The 19,085-nt window shown below is 39.4% G+C and overlaps 1 protein-coding gene across 4 annotated transcripts in view; it reads right to left on the bottom strand.

Moving 5' to 3' along the window:
• Positions 1–19,085, bottom strand: part of UBR3 (ubiquitin protein ligase E3 component n-recognin 3) — a 4,226,407-nt gene that overhangs the window by 1,956,290 nt on the left and 2,251,032 nt on the right. For all 4 annotated transcript variants that reach the window (XM_044075499.1, XM_044075501.1, XM_044075502.1 and 1 more), the window contains exons 21-22: positions 10,504–10,608; positions 2,342–2,512 (exon numbers count right to left, since the gene is read on the bottom strand). In XM_044075499.1, the coding sequence (XP_043931434.1) occupies positions 2,342–2,512; positions 10,504–10,608 (276 nt within the window). The remainder of the gene's footprint in view (positions 1–2,341; positions 2,513–10,503; positions 10,609–19,085) is intronic.

Genomic DNA, 19,085 nt, shown 5'->3' with positions numbered 1-19,085 from the left:
TAAATGCTTTGAGGTATGTGAATAGGGACAGTATGCATGCTCCACATATTTTTAAAGGATTAATTAAAGCACAATTTATAAGATTGAGTAAGCTGAATACAGTTGAGGATGTTTTTTCTGAACAGGTAGAAATTATGTCATTAGAGTTTGAGAGAAGTGGTTATTCTAAACATTTGATAAATAAGATAAGGGAGGAAGTAATAGATGGTAGACAGATTAATTATAGACCAATATTGGCGGTTGGTAATGAGAAAACAAATGATGGTTCACCTGCAGTTGTTGAAACTTTGAGGTATATGACAACATACAATTTAAATACACGGAGTGTATGTAATATAATAGAAAGGAATTGGCCAATTTTATTGGCTATGCCTGAGATAAAATCAATTGCAGGTGATAAACCAAGGTTTGCTTACAGGAGCTGTGAAGCTCTGAAGCAGAAAATATGCTATAAAGACTTTCAGGTTAAAACTAAAAGAAAAAATGATTTAGAAGGGATGATTAAATGTTATAATTGTTCCTGTTGCAATGATTTATATGAAGGAGACACTAAATTTCAACATCCAATAACAGGAGAAGTCTTTGCTATAAAAACATTAACTGCTTGTAATGAGGAAAAGATAGTGTATCTAGCTACGTGTACTTTATGTACATCGTTCTATGTGGGCAAAACGATCAGAAAACTAAGAGAGAGAACAGTGGAGCATAAATCTGAAGTAAGAAGAAAAGTATTGACAAATGCTCTGAGTAAGCATGCCATGGAAAAAGGTGAAAGACATGTATTTAAATTTAGGGTATTAAGTAAAATGGCAGTGAGTTTAAGGAAAGGTGACATTAACAATCTTTTGGAGTTGAGAGAACTTGAGTGGATTATTAGGCTACAGGCGGATGTACCCCCTGGCTTAAATAATGCGGCTAGTTTAAAGCCAGTATTAGCTAAAAGGCAGAGAGAGAAGCTTTAATAGCTTATGACAAGTTTCTAGAACCTGATGTAGTACACCATAGGATGTTAGATGCTACCAGTGACTTCTTTATTGTGTATAGATATATTAAACACTTATATAATATTTGTATAAGTTATTAATAATTTTTTATGTTTTATTCTAAGCAGAAGAGTTTTTATGTAAAGTAAGATTTTTTGTCTTTTTTAGTATTTTTTATTTAGACTTTTATGAGTTGTATATTACTTTTAGTTTTGATTGTTAATTAGGGAGTGGGATGGGCTGAAGCATGTGATTTTATATTCTCCTATTTAAATGTTGATTTTTTTGTAATGACTCATACTGATGAAGGGTGTAGACCCGAAAGCTTTATCTAATAAAGTTCTTGGTGTGGTATCGTGGTTCAGTTGAATTATAGCAGTAACACCTACTGTTGTTTATGCTAGTTAATGTGTCAGTCTGTTCAGAAGTCAGTCTGGGATGCCGTCTGGTCCCATAGAGGCTGTGTTTTTTTTGCCTTGGACAAGGCTTTGATGACCTGTTCCTCAGATATGTAGGTGTGTGTGTGTGTGTGTGTGTGTGTGGGGGGGGGGTTGGTGCATGGTTTGTAATAGGTTTGGAGGGGATAGGCGGGTGAAATTTTCGCCAAAACTGTCTGCTAGCAGGTTTGTTACCTCTGTGGGGTCAATGTGTGTGACACTGTTGGTCACTAGTTCTGCACATGCTTGGGTCCTACCTTTTAGGCTACGTAGGTAGCTGTAAAAGGACTTACGGTTATCCTCGACTGTGCTAGTTAAGTTTTTCTCAAAGAGGTCCTTAGAGGATTTGTTAAGTTGTCTTATTTGCCTGTTGGGGTTGAGGAACAGGAAACCTGTAAACAAGGAGAATCTCTTAACAAAGAACTCAACAACCCTTATCTTTTGTTTGGACTGACCACTATTATGATGTACGCCTTACCACAGTACCAGGAAATAATGTGATTTTCTCATTTTTCTGCTGTACAACAATCCCAAGTTTTTTGATTGCTGTCTACCTAACTATGAAATTACTGCTATAATGTTGTTGTCATAATAAACTCTATATTATACAAAATTCAACCTGGTGCATACTAGCTGTTTCAATTTTTGGCTTGATTGTAACTCAGAACACTTGGTTTGGAAGGGGGACAAAAGTGTTAAGCCAGCTTATATTTACATACATATTACCTCATACGTGACATTAGAAAACATTATATTCTAATCTGTCATCACAGGGTGTAAGACAAGCCAACTATGTCTCTGGCATGACAGGCTCAGGCTTCTCTGCAACCCTGAACAAGGCAAAACACATAAAAAAATGAACTCCTGGATTTAGGCAATATGCATTTATTTACGATACTATCACATTCTTTTCTTATTTACCTGAGTAGAAGAGCCAGTTTCAGAACTAGTGCTTGCAGGAGGCTCCCTTTTTACTTCTGGAGCAGTTTCTGGTACCTTCACCCTCACAAAATTTATTATGTGGTGCAAGTTGGACATCAAGTTACTTCCAGGAAACCAGCTGTCATGACAACGGTCTTGCTCAACAGATTCCTGCAAGAACATTTTATCAGTTTGACAAATTCATTTTTTTTAAATCATTAAGTAAGAGTAGAAAAAAAAAAAAAAACAGATGACACTACATAAAAAAAAAATCTTATTAGAATAACTTTCTATTATGACAGAACACGCTTTTTAGTAACATTTTTATACGATTAGAATAAGTTAAAGAACAATGGTTACTTTCATTGTATACTGAGGGTGCTATAATTCACTGTTAAAATAAAATTCCTCTTTTCAAAATTTCACAAGGATCAGAAATTTAATTTAAAAAAAAAACACATCCGAAGTGAAGTACTTCACAAAAATATACCATTAAATCATCAGCAATAGGCCGATAAAGACATCACATTTTTTCTTACATGTCACTTTATACACTAGCCGTGGACTATGATGTTTGCAGATGACATTGTGATCTGTAGTGAGAGTAGGGAACAGGCGGAGGAGACCCTGGAGAGGTGGAGATATGCTCTAGAGAGAAGAGGAATGAAGGTCAGCAGAACTAAGACAGAATATATGTGTGTGAATGAGAGGGAGGATAGAGGAATGGTGAGGCTGCAGGGAGTAGAGGTGGCGAAAGTGAATGAGTTTAAGTACTTGGGATCAACAGTTCAGAGTAATGGTGAGTGTGGCAGAGAGGTGAAGAAGAGAGTACAGGCAGGATGGAGTGGGTGGAGAAGAGTGTCAAGAGTGATTTGTGACAGACGAGTACCAGTAAGAGTGAAAGGGAAGGTCTACAAGAGGGTAGTGAGACCAGCTATGTTATATGGGTTGGAGACAGTGGCATTGACAAAAAGGCAGGAGTCAGAGCTTGACGTGGCAGAGTTGAAGATGTTAAGATTTGCACTGGGTGTGACGAGGATGGACAGGATTAGGAATAAGTATACTAGAGGGTCAACCCAGGTTGGAAGGTTTGGAGACAAAGAGAGGCAAGATTACATTGGTTTGGACATGTGCTGAGGAGGGATGCAGAGTATATTGGGAAAAAGATGCTAAGGATGAAGCTGCCAGGTAACAGGAAAAGAGGAAGGCCTAAGATAAGGTTTATGGATGTGGTGAGAGAGGACATGCAGGTGGTTGGTGCGACAGAGCAAGATGCAGAGGACAGGAAGAAATGGAAACAGTTGATCTGCTGTGGCGACCCCTAACAGAAGCAGCCGAAAGAAGAAGAAGAAGTCACTTTATACACTCGGCAAATAATGCACATGATATGCTGAAGTCAAACATCTTGAACAATGAACAATGACCGCTCAATGATGCTGTTACTAAATTCAACCACATCTTCCTTGATGTTCTAAACTCTCTTGCCCCAACTCGCAAAACCATAATAAAATCTAATTTCGCACCCTGGCTCTCCAAAGCTACTCCTGCTTTGAAGGATGAAAGACATGCTCTATGGAAAAATGGCAAACCACTAAAACTCCAACCTTTCTCCAAGGTTATAAGCAACTCAGAAATTGTGTAAAAAAACTTATTATTTTGGATAAATGCCAATATTTCCCTAAATTTCAAATATCGCACCCAAATTCTGGGGTACTATCAACTCCCTTCTCCACACTGGTTCTCCTACCATCCCTAACCCTTTCCCCTATCACTTACCTTCTGCAATTGCAGACTTACTCAACAAACACTTCATAGACAGCATCTCTAAACTGCTACCCTCTAGTAACTCTGCTCATCCAAACTCTTATGTGCCACCCTCACCTCCCTCTAAACCTCTATGCTCCTCTGTCTCTCAGCCTTTTACCTTGCAACTGGTTTCTATTAAATATATCAAATCCCTGTTTCTTAAACTAAAACCATGCTCTCCGTCCACTGATAAACTCCCCCTCAATTTCTGAAAATTGCTGCTGACTCTATTGTATATCCTGTATCTATCTTAATCAGCCACTCCATTCAGGAATCTACCATACCAGAAATATGGAAATCCTTCTACACTACTCCTCTGCACAAAGGTGGCAACTCTGTTGAACCCTCTAACTAGAGACCAATTGCTATTCTCTCACCAATCTCTAAGATCCTTGAAAAATGTACACATACTCAACTACTGTCCTATCTTATTCATGAAAATTTCCTCATACCCTCGCAACATGGTTTCTGCCCTAAACACAGTACCTCGACTGCTTTACTACCCTTTACTCAAAAGGTTGGAGAAGCTAGGGGCAACAACCTCCTTGTCTCTTGTGTATTCGTTGATCTCTCTAAAGCCTTAGACACTGTGTCTCATCCCATCCTTCTTAACAAACTCTCAGACCTAAACCTCTCTCCTTCTCCTCTTAGCTGGTTCCAATCCTACTTTACTGGCAGAAAATATAGACCACTGCATCTGCTTCGTCTGATGAAGTCTGCGATAAGCAGATGAAAGCACTTAACATATGAATACATGGAAGTTGGTCTTTAATATTGTGGTTCGAGTTTATTAAATTATTTTTGGATGAAATAGATCTTTTGCCTTATTCGAGTAAGCCTGCACGCTACTTTTCAAAACATAGCTGGGACGGTGAGGATAACCGTCTTGTTACATCAGTTCTGATCTATAAATTAAAAATGGGTATATCTGGTTAAAAAAGTTTGCTAACTAATGTAAAATGGGTATCATCCTTATCACCTTCTGACATGCAGAAGGTGCAACTTGAACTTATTCATGTTAATAGCTGATGCGCATAAAATGGACTAAAACTAAATGCTAAAGAGCTCAACACTGTTGCATTTAGTAAACAATCCCTCAATGTAGCTCCAATTAAATAACACCCCACTCCAAAATAAAGATGTTGTGAGAGATCTTGGAATACAGGTAGAAAATTTCCTCTCGTTTGATCAAAATGTTGCAGCAGTGGTTAGGAAATCCTTCTGTCTGGTGCAGCTAATCACAAATAGTATCTCCTCTAAATCCATCAAAATCCTTACTGCTCTATATTACACACTGTTCAGGTACATTCAGTATGATAGAAAAGAGACAGCCTTCCTCCTAGCTTTGGGGTGGGGGGTGAAAGTTGGGTGGCTGAGTCATTGCCAGCCTCTGGAAATGGTTTTGGGTCTAGAACCCACTTGTCTTGAGGTTTCCGAGGTCCACTGTCTGCCTTTTTGCAGGAGTTGCCTCTGCCTATGCGGTGCTTCCCTTTGAGGTTTCCTCTGGCTACTTTTAGGCAGCAAGGAAAGGACCAGTGTTTAGCAGGGAAGTTTCTACTGAACGGGGGGGGGGGGGCTGCACCTGGAGGAAATCTTTCACCACTTGCATACACTTGGCTTTGTCCTCCACCTTTTTCAGCACTTCTGCTTTTGGGCCAAAAAGAACATGCTTGTCAAGGGGGGTATCTAACAGATTAGATTTAATATGGTCCGGAAGAGCTTGTTCTTGGAGCCAAGCATGTCTTCTAATCACTGACCCAGTAGTGGCAGCTCTGCAAGATGCTTCCATGGCATCATATCCACAGTGTAAGAGAATGCTTAGCAACCTGTACACTAGCATGACAGCGTTCTGACAGTTCTCTGGAAAGGTTTTTGTCCTCCAGGGCAGACAACTTCTGTTTAAGTTGGTCAAGGATAGTCTGCTGGTACTTAATCATATGAAATTTCCAGCTGAGGGCCCTCATAGTGAGTATGGCAGAGGTAAAGACCTTTTAGCGGAACCTGTCAAGGGCCCTGCTCTCTTTATCTGTAGGAGGAGGATTTCTGGAAGAACTGTCTCTGGCTCCTTTAGGTCCTGGCGTGATCACTTCAGGGTCAGCAGAGGGGTTTTTGTAGAGACATTTGTGGGGTTCTTGAACACGGTAAAACATGTCTAGTTTTTGAGAGACGTGGGTAGACAGACAGGCTTAACAGGAGATTCCTGGAAGACATCATCCACCACTTCCAGAATTGGCGGTCTAGCCAAAGGAATATGTTCCAGTAAATCCAGGAACTCCCTGACCATCTTCTTAGCCTCTGGGTAATCCTGAGCCTCCCACTGGAAATCCTGCCTCATGGCATGGAGGGTCTCCCCAAGGGTGAAATCCTCTGGTGGGGAGGCAGAAGGGAGGATCTCGTCAGAGTCCTCAAAGGAAGTGTATGAAGAGCCCTCTTCAGATCCAGAGTCTACAGACATGGGGGGAATCCTGATAAATTTTTGAAGGTTCATCCCTTTCCTTTTTCCAGTGGCAGCAGTCTGAATAGACCTGACAAGAGAAAGAAGATCTTCTGACAGTCTGATAAGGTCCTGCTGAGAACCCTGTGTAGCTAAGCCAGAAGGCCTAACTGCAGGCCTAGATACAAAAGGCCGCCTAAGAGTGGCTAAGGTCTTAGGCCTCAGAGTGTCAGGCATTCTCAGGCCTGTGTCTCAAAGATGCTGAATGGGCAAATGAGGGGTTAGTACTCATAGACATCCTGTCCTTGTGGAAAACCAAGTAAAGTAAGGCAGATAATACAGCCTGCAACTTCAAAACTCTTTGTATAGAAGTAATAGCAAAGTAGAACAAAGTTTTCCATTAAAAAGGGGATAATTAGTAGGGCATATAAAATATTGCACAGTAACTAGGACAGGTGGTTAGAAAAGACTGGTAAGAGAGACTGGAATAGCAACTTACAAGGGAACAATGGGGGCATATTACGGCTCCCAACTATGCAACAATATTATAAGAGGTAAAAAAACTGGAAGAAGGATCTTTAGAAAATGAAAAGAACAAATTACATAGGAATGAATGGAAACAGTGAGAAAAATACATATGGAATAATGTAAAAGTGGAGGCAGAGTGAAGGCAGGAATTCAGCAAATTATTTAATGTTAGACTGAAGACAGTTATAAATGAAGAAAACATATGTGATGCATAATGTATGTAAAAGGTAAAAAAAAAAAAAAAAAGGTTAATATGGTTTTCATTGCAAAACCCCTGGAGGTGCAGTCTGCTATAATGAGTTAAGTGATAATTTAATAAAGGTGTTAAAAAATAACTAAGTTTTCCATGCAGCAAACTTCAAGGGTGCCAAAGATACTAGTTCAAATGTGACTTAGTTAAAGTTTCATGCACAAAGCTGAGATCCCATGAAGATACCAGTTGTAAGATTGGAAGATGGGATAACAGGAAAACTACTTTGAGAAAGGCTTTGCAGAACTTGTGAGAAACTAAAGAGCAAGCTTTGTAACCACAGTTAAAATTTAAGATAGACACTAACTACACTGTAAAATAAGGACTCAAATAAGTATAATTCTGTTTGAATAAATCCTACATAAATACAGGGGTCTATATTATAAACCTGAAAGCTCTAAACAGCGAATGCATCTACATCGACACATAAAGGTCGATGTACAAAAACAGCGAAATACATAATTGGCGAAAATGAAAACACCGAACATATTTCCTCAACCAACAGCACCATGCAGGTAAGCTCAAACAAACAAAATTAAATTAACACATTTTCGCAGGGGGGCAAACCCCCAGGAACCCCCCCTACTTAAATATACCAACTCTGAGACCGCACTACAGCGGAGAAAAGGATATATTTCATCATCCCCACAATCGCCCTGCTGGCCAAGCAAATATGTTCGGTGTTTTCATTTTCATCGATTTACGTATTTCTCAGTTTTTTTACATCGACCTTTATGTGCTGATATAGATGCATTCGCTATTTTGAGCTTTTGGGTTTATAATATAGACCCAAATACAGTATTCTCTCTGCACAGGCCAAGAAATACAGTCATATTAAAGTAGGCCTATATTTTAATTTGGTGTTTCACATTTTACATGCAGCTTCAGTAAGTGCAGTTTCAACAGAAAGGAATATTTCAATGAAGGATACAAATTAGCTCAGTGAAATAACCTTCAGGCTAAAGCACTGATAAGGATGAGATGTGCTAACAGTGAGCATGGAGCATTTTATTACAGGAACAGACTGGAAACAGGCAGTTGCAGTATCATCTTATTTAGATGGTACAAGGCTTGGGAACCAAGATTAAGAAGGTGTGTAGAACATTACATGAATTTAGTATTATGAGTGATATTTTCATGACAAATGTGAGTCAAAATATCCAGCAGTTCAGCAGTCCATAAACTATAGAAAACAATGCAGTTTGTTTTAATTCTGATATTACTGATGAAAGAAACCACACTGAGTTACGAAGGAAAGGATAACTTATTCTTCTGAGCTACATTTAGCTCGGAGTGTTTGTTTATGATACCTGAGTGTGGGATGCTGCCAAACTGCTTTGCGAGGACTAGATGTTTAGGGACTGAAATGCAAATACTCCACTTAATAGATTCATAAGTTAGTACTAGGATAATGATCACTAGGGCATTTTTAAGCCTAGCCACAGATTCTAGGTAAGAATCAAACACTACTTTTTCTCTGCGAGGTTAACACCTTAACTATTATGCCAACCCCCCAAGTCACATCATTAATGTTTGGAAGGACACTAGAGGGAAGGGAAAAGAAAAGAAAATAAGCACCTGTAAGTAAAACAATTTTTGTTCATAACAGTATTTGTATAAAATACTTAATGATATAAAAGTATTTTCAGTTATTGCTGTATGTGATAAAGATAGTAAAGTAAACAAGTGGGTTTTTTTCTTCGTTTTTAGTGTTAAGAAATGTAGGCAGTATGATGCAAAAAGAGAAGAAAGGCTGGAGAAAAGTATTTTAAGTCAATATGATGTAATTTGGGGTTCTCAAGGTGGGGGGTGAGGTTTAAAAGAGCAGAGATTATAAAATATGTAGAGTTGTATGTTTTCTTTTAGTTTTGCACAGTTAAATGCCTGGATTAAGGCCCCTAGCTTAATCTAATAACAAGGGTTTTTTGTGTAAGCAAGTAAATAAGAGAACACTGAATGTAATGAAGAGCTTTCTTTAGCAAGTAAATGTTCAGTATGAGTTAAGAGGTCTGCAGCTGAGGGCAGCTGTATATTTTGTTCCCATGTTTCCATGGAGACAGGCTGACAATAGGGACAGGTAGTAAAGAGCACTTTTTTTAAGGCTAAAAGCTTATATGCTTTCAAAAATAATAATACGTATTTTTCGCATTTGGAAGGGGAATAAAGATAAGAGAACAACAGGCAGCAATTAGTGTAAATAAGAGAACAGGCTGTAACATGCATCTGTGCATGCATAACCTTAATTTTAGGTTGGGTAATGCCTGTGTGGAGCTGTCGATTTGGGTCAGTTACTCTTATCAGGAGGGTTAAACTTCATTATTTGAAGATGTACATAATTTTGTGTCTGTGTTTTAAGTTGATTGGTTATGGGGGTGCATTTGTTTTTTTGCTTGGTGATGTTCATTAAAATAAAAATTCTTGTAAAATGTGACATAGGTTCAAAGGGAATTGGGCAAGAAACAACTGTATAAAAGATCAACCTGCCAAACATTAGTGGGTGCATGTACCACAAAAGCTGGAAATAGACATTTGAAAAAGCTGTAGGAACAATAACTTATAATGTTACACTATCCATATTATTTTGGAATGTGGATGGCCTCACAGGTATAGACAAAAAGAAAGAGTACTGAATTATATTAAGAAATGGAGAATGCATACAATGCTACAGGAGACGCATATAAAAGAATTCAGCATGTGAATTTTATAAAGAAAATAAATAATGCTTTGGCTGAGTAGCATGATTTTTAACTCCTGCTTGATATCTCTGCACTTAGTTATTTAGAAGTCAGTGACTGCGTAGTCTGAACAAACCAAGCATACAATGCATGGCATGCAAAGCAGACATTCTGTATCAATCAAAATTCCCTGAATACAACCGAATGTACTTATACATTCTTATCACATGGCAAAATTGCTGTCAGACATGAAAATGAACAGAAATGTAATCAAGTATAGCTGAGGAGGGTGTATCATATGATGTATCTTCAGTATGACTTCTGACTGTACTGCAACTGCTTGTTGCAGTTTCTTTCTTCTATTCCAGTGAAAGACAACAGAGGCTATAGTGCTCCATTAATCTTAATTACAAACCTGTTATACAAGATGCATTTTGTTTTTCCCACTTGCTCATTTTGAGTAGCATACCTCTTCATCTGCATCTTCTTCAGGAACACTGTCCATACCCAGCTCTATGAGATACAACACCATGCAAAGTACATGTTCTGACATATTCTGATGATCCATGGTTATCTAAAAGACAAATAAATGCATTACTAAACTAATTATATTCCCAACATCAAACTGAAGCTCAATATTATCATACAATCACTTTAAAAAACTGTCAAATGTAAAGAGGCAGTTTGCAAAGTGGACAATCTGAGAATGAACAAATGGTTATTTGCTGCAATGAAGAAGAGCAGTTTTGAACATGTAGGCAGCTTAGAGGTAGTTCTCACAATATATTTACAATAATAAAATGTTTAGGAAGTTGGAGGAAAAAAATATGCATACTCTGAAAATACATCTTATAGGCAAGAATGCAATAAATTCAGATGTTCAAACTGTAGAGGATGCGGACCGAAACAAATATAGCTTTAGTTTATAAAATATATTAACAGTATGGAATATTTAAATCTTAACCTTGCCATACTAATTATAACCCAGATGTGTGAATTTCCACATGAATACATGTGTTTGAGTGTGTCTGTATTCCCACCTGCACACATTACTCATATCACTCTTGGTAATTGATGATAAATTTGAATACAGCCAATTATTTATATTTATTTACCAGAGCTGTGCACTGATCAAAACTTGACCATTTGTAGGAACAACCCAAGTGAAAAAAAATTCACAAATATAAAACAATAGTAGTGTCATATAGAAAGAAAAATAAACCAGCACATGCTATATGTACAACATAAAAAATAGAAGTATTATGATTTATAAAGCCATCAAGAAAACAAAAGTGTTGAGTTAAAATGCAAAACGCAATACTGAATTTACAACTGTACAAAACATGAGAATAAGGAGGCAGGTGGTGAAGTTGAAAGGTATAAGACCAGAAAAGTATTGAACGATTTAGGTGATGGGCACTTGGCTTGCTACTGAAAGGGAGTTTTATGATCATTTCATTGTACAAGTTGGAGTTTTCTTTGAGGAGTAGAGGGAGGGACTGTCAGAGAGATGGGGCAAGTATAGAAAAAGTATGTCTGGCGGACTGGAGGGAGGATTCTTGGAGTAGAGTGGGACAGAGAGAGAAATATAGGTACAGTCTGCAAAAAGTAACAAATGTATGAAGAGTTTTTTTCATGCAGTTTGTCAAAAAGTGCCATAAGATTCTAGATGTAGTAACTTAAAAGAGTTGAGGAACTAGTAGAGAGTGATCTGCCTGTTTAAAGGGGGTGGCTTTATTTTGTTACGTGTATGACAGTACTGCTACTGAGGATGAGAGTCAGTAATGAATCAACAAATGGAGTTACAAATGGTTTGAAGTGCAGTAGGATTTTGTCTGAAGCGGTAGTAGTAATGGTGAGACCATACTTGATCTAAATAGAAATACATACTTACCAATGGTTTTAAAAAAATGCTTCATAAACAGAATCAATAACAAATTTAAATGCCAATATGCCAAATGCAGTTTCAAAGTTACATCTTCTCTAACCAAAACAGTTCGAAGTAGCCTCAGGAAATCAGTAAGAAGCCCACTTTCCACATAACCTCCAAGTCCCACAAACATAGCAGTCATAATTATGATTAATGTTTAAAAGTTTTTAATCTTAACTTTGCATAGCTGAATATGACTTCACAGGATGGCATTTACTTTTTATCCTCAGTACTATACATGCAGCTATCCACAAATGTAATCAGCAGTCTGCAAGGACATTTTTTGAATTAACTGGCAATAACTGGCAATTTTTTTTGCAGTACAGCCAGTGTTGTCCTTGGCAGCTCCTGTTCATCACCACTTGCAGGCAGCTCCTGTTCATCACCACTTGCAGTCAACCAATACTGGCATAAGCCCAAGGGAATTGCCTTGCTGCAAAAATTTACGATTACCTTTTCTAAACACCGCCAAGATGACAAAGAACAAATTCTACAGTCTTCACCTTCAGCTTGGGACTTTTCTTTTACAAATTAACTGGAGCTGCTCTACGTTTGGCATCCTTTGCCAGAGGTCCAGTGTGTGTCTGCTAGAATCCAAGCCATCCAAAGCTAAGAACAAGAAATTAAGCTTATTTTGAGTTTGAGCTGCACTTTTTCATCTGTATTTTACTATTTTACTACATTAATTTGTGCCTTTTGACTGTTTTTACTGTTTGCTCTTGCTTATTACCTGCACTTGTTTTGCACAGAAATATTGCTTAGTTGGCATAGACTACATCCAGACTTGCTGAATATAGCCTGTTTTTCATACACTTGAACTCAAATGCAGCCATCTTACATTAAGAAGAGCTCCCCTGCAATCTTGTGGCAGAAGAGTGTGGATATAGTCTTGTCTGAGCTGGTGACTGCTAGATGAAGGATCATTGTGTGATTTCCTAATGAGATACTAGTTTAAAACTTGAATTTTGCCTGTATATAAGCTTTGCATTTGCACATAGCTGCACACTGCACAACGGGGGTTAGCGGAGCCTTGTATAGACACAAACACCTAGAAATATTTTTTCCCTAGACACCAGTCAATGAAACTCTCCCAGGTTCCCTGCTGCTCTGTGGGCAATGCAGCTGCGCACTTCTGCACTGCAGGCAACTCAGCTGAGCACTGAGCAACGTCACCCCACTTTTTATCCCTTATCTTCTATACAATAAGTCCACTTGTTAATCCCAGAGCAATAGCTGATCTAATTTGCCCTCTCACAGATTTGTACTTAAAAATTACCTGCCACAATGGAAGGTCAGTTTCCCAACATAGGCATCCTGAGACAATGTAGCAATTGCCTCATGTATACTGACAACCACTTGCTCCTAAAGCAAAGAAATACAGTATGCGAGAGATGCAACTATACCATATAGCAATAATCAGTCCTCTCGTGTAGAATAAACAAGTCATCAAAGAGGTTGTAAGTACACACACCTATCCAATCACACAAGTTAAGGCCAAGACACACAAACCCACATACGTGGACATGCTGACTAAGAGCCTACCAAAAGACCAGAGACCTTCCAAGTGCAAACAACCTGCACATACTGGCACACAAACAGAATCCACCACTACACATAATACAAATGTCAGTGTCTCAATAAAATATTTTGAAAATTAGATGCAGATGACAGTAATTCAAAGTGAGGAGGCAGGAAGGCTCTGAAATGGAAGAATACTGCAATGGGATAATATAAAAGGATTCTCCTGGCTACACACAGACTGCTGTAAATACTCATCCAAAACCTGTTGTGTTACAGGCAGTGTCCTTCTTGGGACCATACTAGAGAAAACACAGTTGTGTAAAATCTTACTATAATAGTAGATGTTCTTCCCTTCACTGTTGCAGTATTCTTTACTGTAGGGATCCCTTGACAACGGTTGTCCAACATCTGGCCAGTATAACAAAGCCTTCAGATTACTAGTACATCATATGTCACACGTATGCTCCAGACTCTTGGCATAGGGCATAAAAATAATGTAAGGACACACCTTCCTCAGAAACAAAAAAGCCCAGGAGCAACAACAGTCCAATGAGTAAAATATGAACATGTGCATCCAGAAGGAAAAAAGAAAAAAAAAGGAGTAAAGAAAAGGGGAGGAGAAAGTGAGCAAATACTGCAACAGTGAAGGGAAGGACAACTTCTGTTAGGGTAAGATTTTGCAGAACTGTACTATGCCCTTCCATATCACTGTTGCAGTACTCATTACTGTAGGCAGAGTACAAAATCTCAAAAAGAAAACTTTGAAGAGGAAGGTCCAGCAGAGCCCTTAAGGAAGCCATACAGGATAGTCCTGGCAAATCCGGCTCTAGTTCTGGAAACCACAGCCAGCTTGCAATGTTTAATAAAAGTAAGCACTGAAGTCCAAGTAGCTGCCTCAAGGAGGGAAATGATAACCAATCCTTTGAAAAAAGCATCAGAAGAAGCCACAGCCCTGGTAGAATGAGCCTTTACAGAAGAAGAAAGGTTTCTCCCATGAAAACAGTAACAAAAAGAAATGAACTTAGAGATCCAAGAAGAAACTGTTTGCATAGAAACAGCCAACCTAGAAACCTAGGTTGAATAGAAACAAAAAGATGCTCAGATTTCCAAATGGCTTTCATTTTATCGAAATAATATCCAACCTGTCCAAGGTATGAAGAACCTTCTCTGTAGCAAACTGTGGAGAAGGGAAAAAGTGGGCAAATGAATAGACTGATTAAGAGACAACTCATTAACCACACTGGGCATAAAAGAAGGATTAGTAAGAAGATACCCTGTCCCTATGAAAAACTAAAAAGAGAGTGACAGCCTTAAGGGACTGAAGCTCAGACACCCTGCTAGCTGAAGTAAGGGCCAAAAGAAGAACAGTCTTCCAAGTACAGTGCTGTAAGGAAGCTGAAGCTGCAAGCTCAAAAGAAGCCTGAGTCACTTTTTCAAGAACAAAATTAAGGTCCCAGGAAGGAAAAGTACACTTCCTGGGAGGCCTAATATTAAGGACGCCTTTAAGAAATTGGTTTACCTCAAAATCTAGAAGGCAAAGGAGGAGTCAAAGGCAGACCAGCAGAAACAGCAGAAAGGTGGGCTGTAACTAAAGGTATGCTGACCCAGATAAATAAGACAGAACCAAAGGAACTTCCACAGAAAGTGGATCCAGGTTAAAAGAAAGACACCAAACAGAAAATGTCTTGTATTTGGACAAATAAAACTTCCTGGTAGTGGGTTTCCTGGCCTCCTGCAGAACATAAAGCATGTCGTCAGAAAAAAAAGTACCCAAAACAGATCAAAATCCTATCACCTGCATTGTCAAGTAAACAGTGGACAAGTTAGAATGGATGAGAGATCCCCTGTCTTGTGTTACTAGGTCCACCTTGTGAGGCAACTTGTGGTGATTGCTCTTGGCTGGGTGCAGAACAGGGAACCAGTGCCGTCTGGGCCAAAAGGGAGTCGCCAACAATATTTTGGGAGAGTCTTGTTCTATCCTGAATAGGACCCTTGCTGTGAGAGGAAGGGGAATGATGGCAGAAAGTAAAATCTCTTTCCAGTAAAAAGAGATGGCATTCGCCTTCCAAGCCAGAGGACATGGGACTCTGGTGCAAAAGACAGGAAGTTGTCTGTTCTGATGAGTATCCCACTGGTGGATAATGTCCAGAAACACATCTATGTGAAGCATCCATTTGTGAATCTGTGTTATGGACCTGTTTAGAGTGTGCCACAAGGTTTTGTTCTGAAAGAATATAAACAGCCTGAAGAGTCACCTGATACGGGACAGCCAGACCCAAAAGTGAATGGCTAGTCTGCACAAGAGGTAAGACAGTGTCCCCCATTGTTTGTTGATGTACCACATCACTGGGGTATTGTCTATAAAGATTTTGAGAATTTCTGAGAATTTTACTGAGAACACAGTATGGAAGGCCAGGAGAGCTCTCATCTCTTTGATGTTGATATGGTTCACCTGTTGGTGAAGGGACCAAAGGCCTTGAATCTATACAGGGTTGAAAGAAGCCCCCCACCTCATGTTTGAGATATCTGAAAAGAGTTCATGAGAGGGGACTGGAGACTTAAAAGGAAGCTCTGGGTTGCGAGCCAGTTGATGAATCTGACTTTAGAAACCACTGAAGCTTTCCCATATGAAACTTGGCTTGAGGAAGCATAGGAATGGTGGAAGCCATGTGCCCCAGAGCCCTTAGAAACTCTATGGCAGTAACTAAGACCAGAGGAAGAGGGAATTGAAAAAAGGCAATAAGAATCAAAGCCTTGGGAGGCTACAGAGATACAGCACAAAAATCCACTGGAGGCTGCAACCGAGAAAAACATGATCCTGGGAGGGGGGTGAGGAAGGATTTTTGGAAATTTACTGTAAACCCTAGGCTTAGCAAAGGGCAAATAGTACAGTGGAGGTGCTGAAGCAGGATCTCTGGAGAAGAAGCCTGACTAAGCAGTTCACCAAAGTAAGGAAAGATCTGTATCCCCCTCATCCTGCAAAAAGCAATCACAAAAGTGAGGCATTTGATGAAGACCCCTGGCGCAGTAGAGAGGCCACAGGGAAAGCAGAGAACTGAAAATGCAAGGAAGAAACAGAGAAAAGCAAACATTTCTTGAATGAGGGATGAACAGGAATATGGAGAAAGGCATCTCTGAGATCCAAAGAGACTAGGAAAGCCTGAGGCAAAAGAAGAGGAAACAGGGTTTGAAGGGGCAGCATTTGAAAGGAAGGAACATTTACAATGATGTTTTGCTGAGAAAGATCCTGAATGGGTCTCCAAGTGCCTTCCTTCCTGGGAACCAGAAACATTCTTGTATAAAACCCATTTCCCTTTTGAGGAGCAGAAACTGTTTGGATGGTGCCTCGAGACAAAAGGTTCTGAAGTACATTCGGAAAAAGGACAGCTGTTCCTGGGGTGGTTGAAAAATGCCTTAAAAAGGAGGAAGGGATTTCCATACCATATAATACTTCTGACAAATGATGGACAGAACCCAAGAATCCTGACTGACCCTTAACCAACTGTGAACAGACAGTGAAAGATGAAGAAATAAAGGAACTTGACTTAACAGAGTGAAGAATGCAGTCCGACAGAAACTGGCTTGTCTGGAAAAGGAGGCTTCTAAGTTGTAGGATTTCTGAGTCGACTTAGCAGGGAGAACCCTTCTAGAACCTTTTTTTACCTTTGGGAGTAGGAAGACACGGTCTTCGTACAAAGGCAAGCTTGGAAGGATAATTCCTCTGAAATTTGGGAACAGGGGAAACAAAAATATGCTCAGTTCCCGCAAGGTCTTAACATTCTCTTGCAGAGACTTAAAAAGCTCAGAAGCAGTAGAACCAAAGTGATTTTTATTGTCAACAGGAGCACCCATCAATTTAGCCTTTCACTTCTCCATCCTCTGCTATACCTAATTCTCATACCCACACTCACCTACTACAGCACTCCATTAAAACCATACTGGACAGTCTCCTACTGCACCTTACCATAAACTCTCTTATATGGAACTGTATCTAACCTTTTATATACAAAGATTCCACCTACATATCTTTATCTGTATATCTTTGTACTAGTTTATTTTATCACATCTGTTTTATACTGTATTTCTCTGACTATGAAAATGATTGCATAGATTTGCATGTCTGTAATGGTCATTGGAGCTTTTCTCCCCGGGCCACCACTGAAAATAGGCTCTTCTTGGCCCAATGGATTTCCCTGGTTATCAAACTGAAATAAATAGATAAATAAATAAATAAAAATAAATAGCCTTAATATCATCAGGCAAAGGCTGGAGGCAAAGACAAGAATAACATCTTAACAAAGAACCAAAGGCAGCAGCTCTAGAAGAAGCATCAGCTGCATCATAACTATATTTAATAGAATGATGTGTCACTTGAGAAGAGGATACCAACAAAGAGAGGGACAAAGCCTTCCCCTTAGAGTCAGGAAGGTCAGGAAGGTCAGAAATAGCCTGAAAAGCCTTAGAGAGAAGAGCTAAAACATACCTGGCCATATGGGTCTGGCAGTTAACAGCCAGAAAGCCACAGGTAGCAGCTGTGTACACCTTTTTGCCTATCCTTACCACGGCCCTACTGTCCTTGTAGAAGGAAGTAATTTAGTGAAAGATAACAGTTTGGAAGCTTTGTCTGAATAAACAGAAACAGAGTGGTCAGCTGAAGGACATTTGAAAAGAAACTTGCAATCAACAGGCACCTTATAAAACCTGTCAGTTTTTTTAGGAGCTGGAGAGGTGGAGATATACTCTAGCGAGAAGAGGAATGAAGGTCAGCAGGACTAAGACAGAATATATGTGTGTGAATGAGAGGGAGGATAGAGGAATGGTGAGGATGCAGGGAGTGTAGGTGACAAAGGTGGATGAGTTTAAATACTTGGGATCACAGTTCAGAGTAATGGTGAGAGTGGAAGAGAGGTGAAGAAGAGAGTACAGACAGGATGGAGTGGGTGGAGAAGAGTGTTAGGAGTGATTTGTGACAGACAAGTACCAGTAAGAGTGAAAGGGAAGGTCGACAAGAGGGTAGTGAGACCAGCTATGTTATATGGGGTGGAGACAATGGCACTGACAAAAAGGCAGGAGTCAGAGCTGGATGTGGCAGAGTTAAAGATGTTAAAATTTGCACTGGGTGTGACAAGGGTGGACAGGATTAGGAATAAGTATAGTAGAGGGTCAGCCCAGGTTGGAAGGTTTGGAGACAAAGCCAGAGAGGCAAGATTACGTTGGTTTGGACATGTGCTAAGGAGGGATTCAGAGTATATTGGGAAAAAGATGCTAAGGATGAAGCTGCCAGGTAACAGGAAAAGAGGAAAGCCTAAGATAAGGTTTATGGATGTGGTGAGAGAGGACATGCAGGCGGTTGGTGTGACAGAGCAAGATGCAGAGGACAGGAAGAAATGGAAACAGATGATCCGCTGTGGTGACCCCTAATGGTAGCAGCTAAAAGAAAAAAGATACGTTAATTAAGATTTTAAATTATTTACTTACACTGACTGCCAAATGATTAGCTCGTGTCTTCCCCTCACTGACAGATTTGTAACAGGTTGTAGTGGGTAGAATCACTCATAATAACTTGCTAAAAACAAGTATGTTGATGGAAAATACCAATA

This window comes from Protopterus annectens, chromosome 6.part1, assembly GCF_019279795.1.
Source record: "Protopterus annectens isolate FY-2018-M chromosome 6.part1, PAN1.0, whole genome shotgun sequence".
Taxonomy (NCBI): domain Eukaryota; kingdom Metazoa; phylum Chordata; order Ceratodontiformes; family Protopteridae; genus Protopterus; species Protopterus annectens.
Note: the sequence above shows the minus strand (reverse complement) of the source record. Positions and strands in the feature narration are given on the sequence as shown.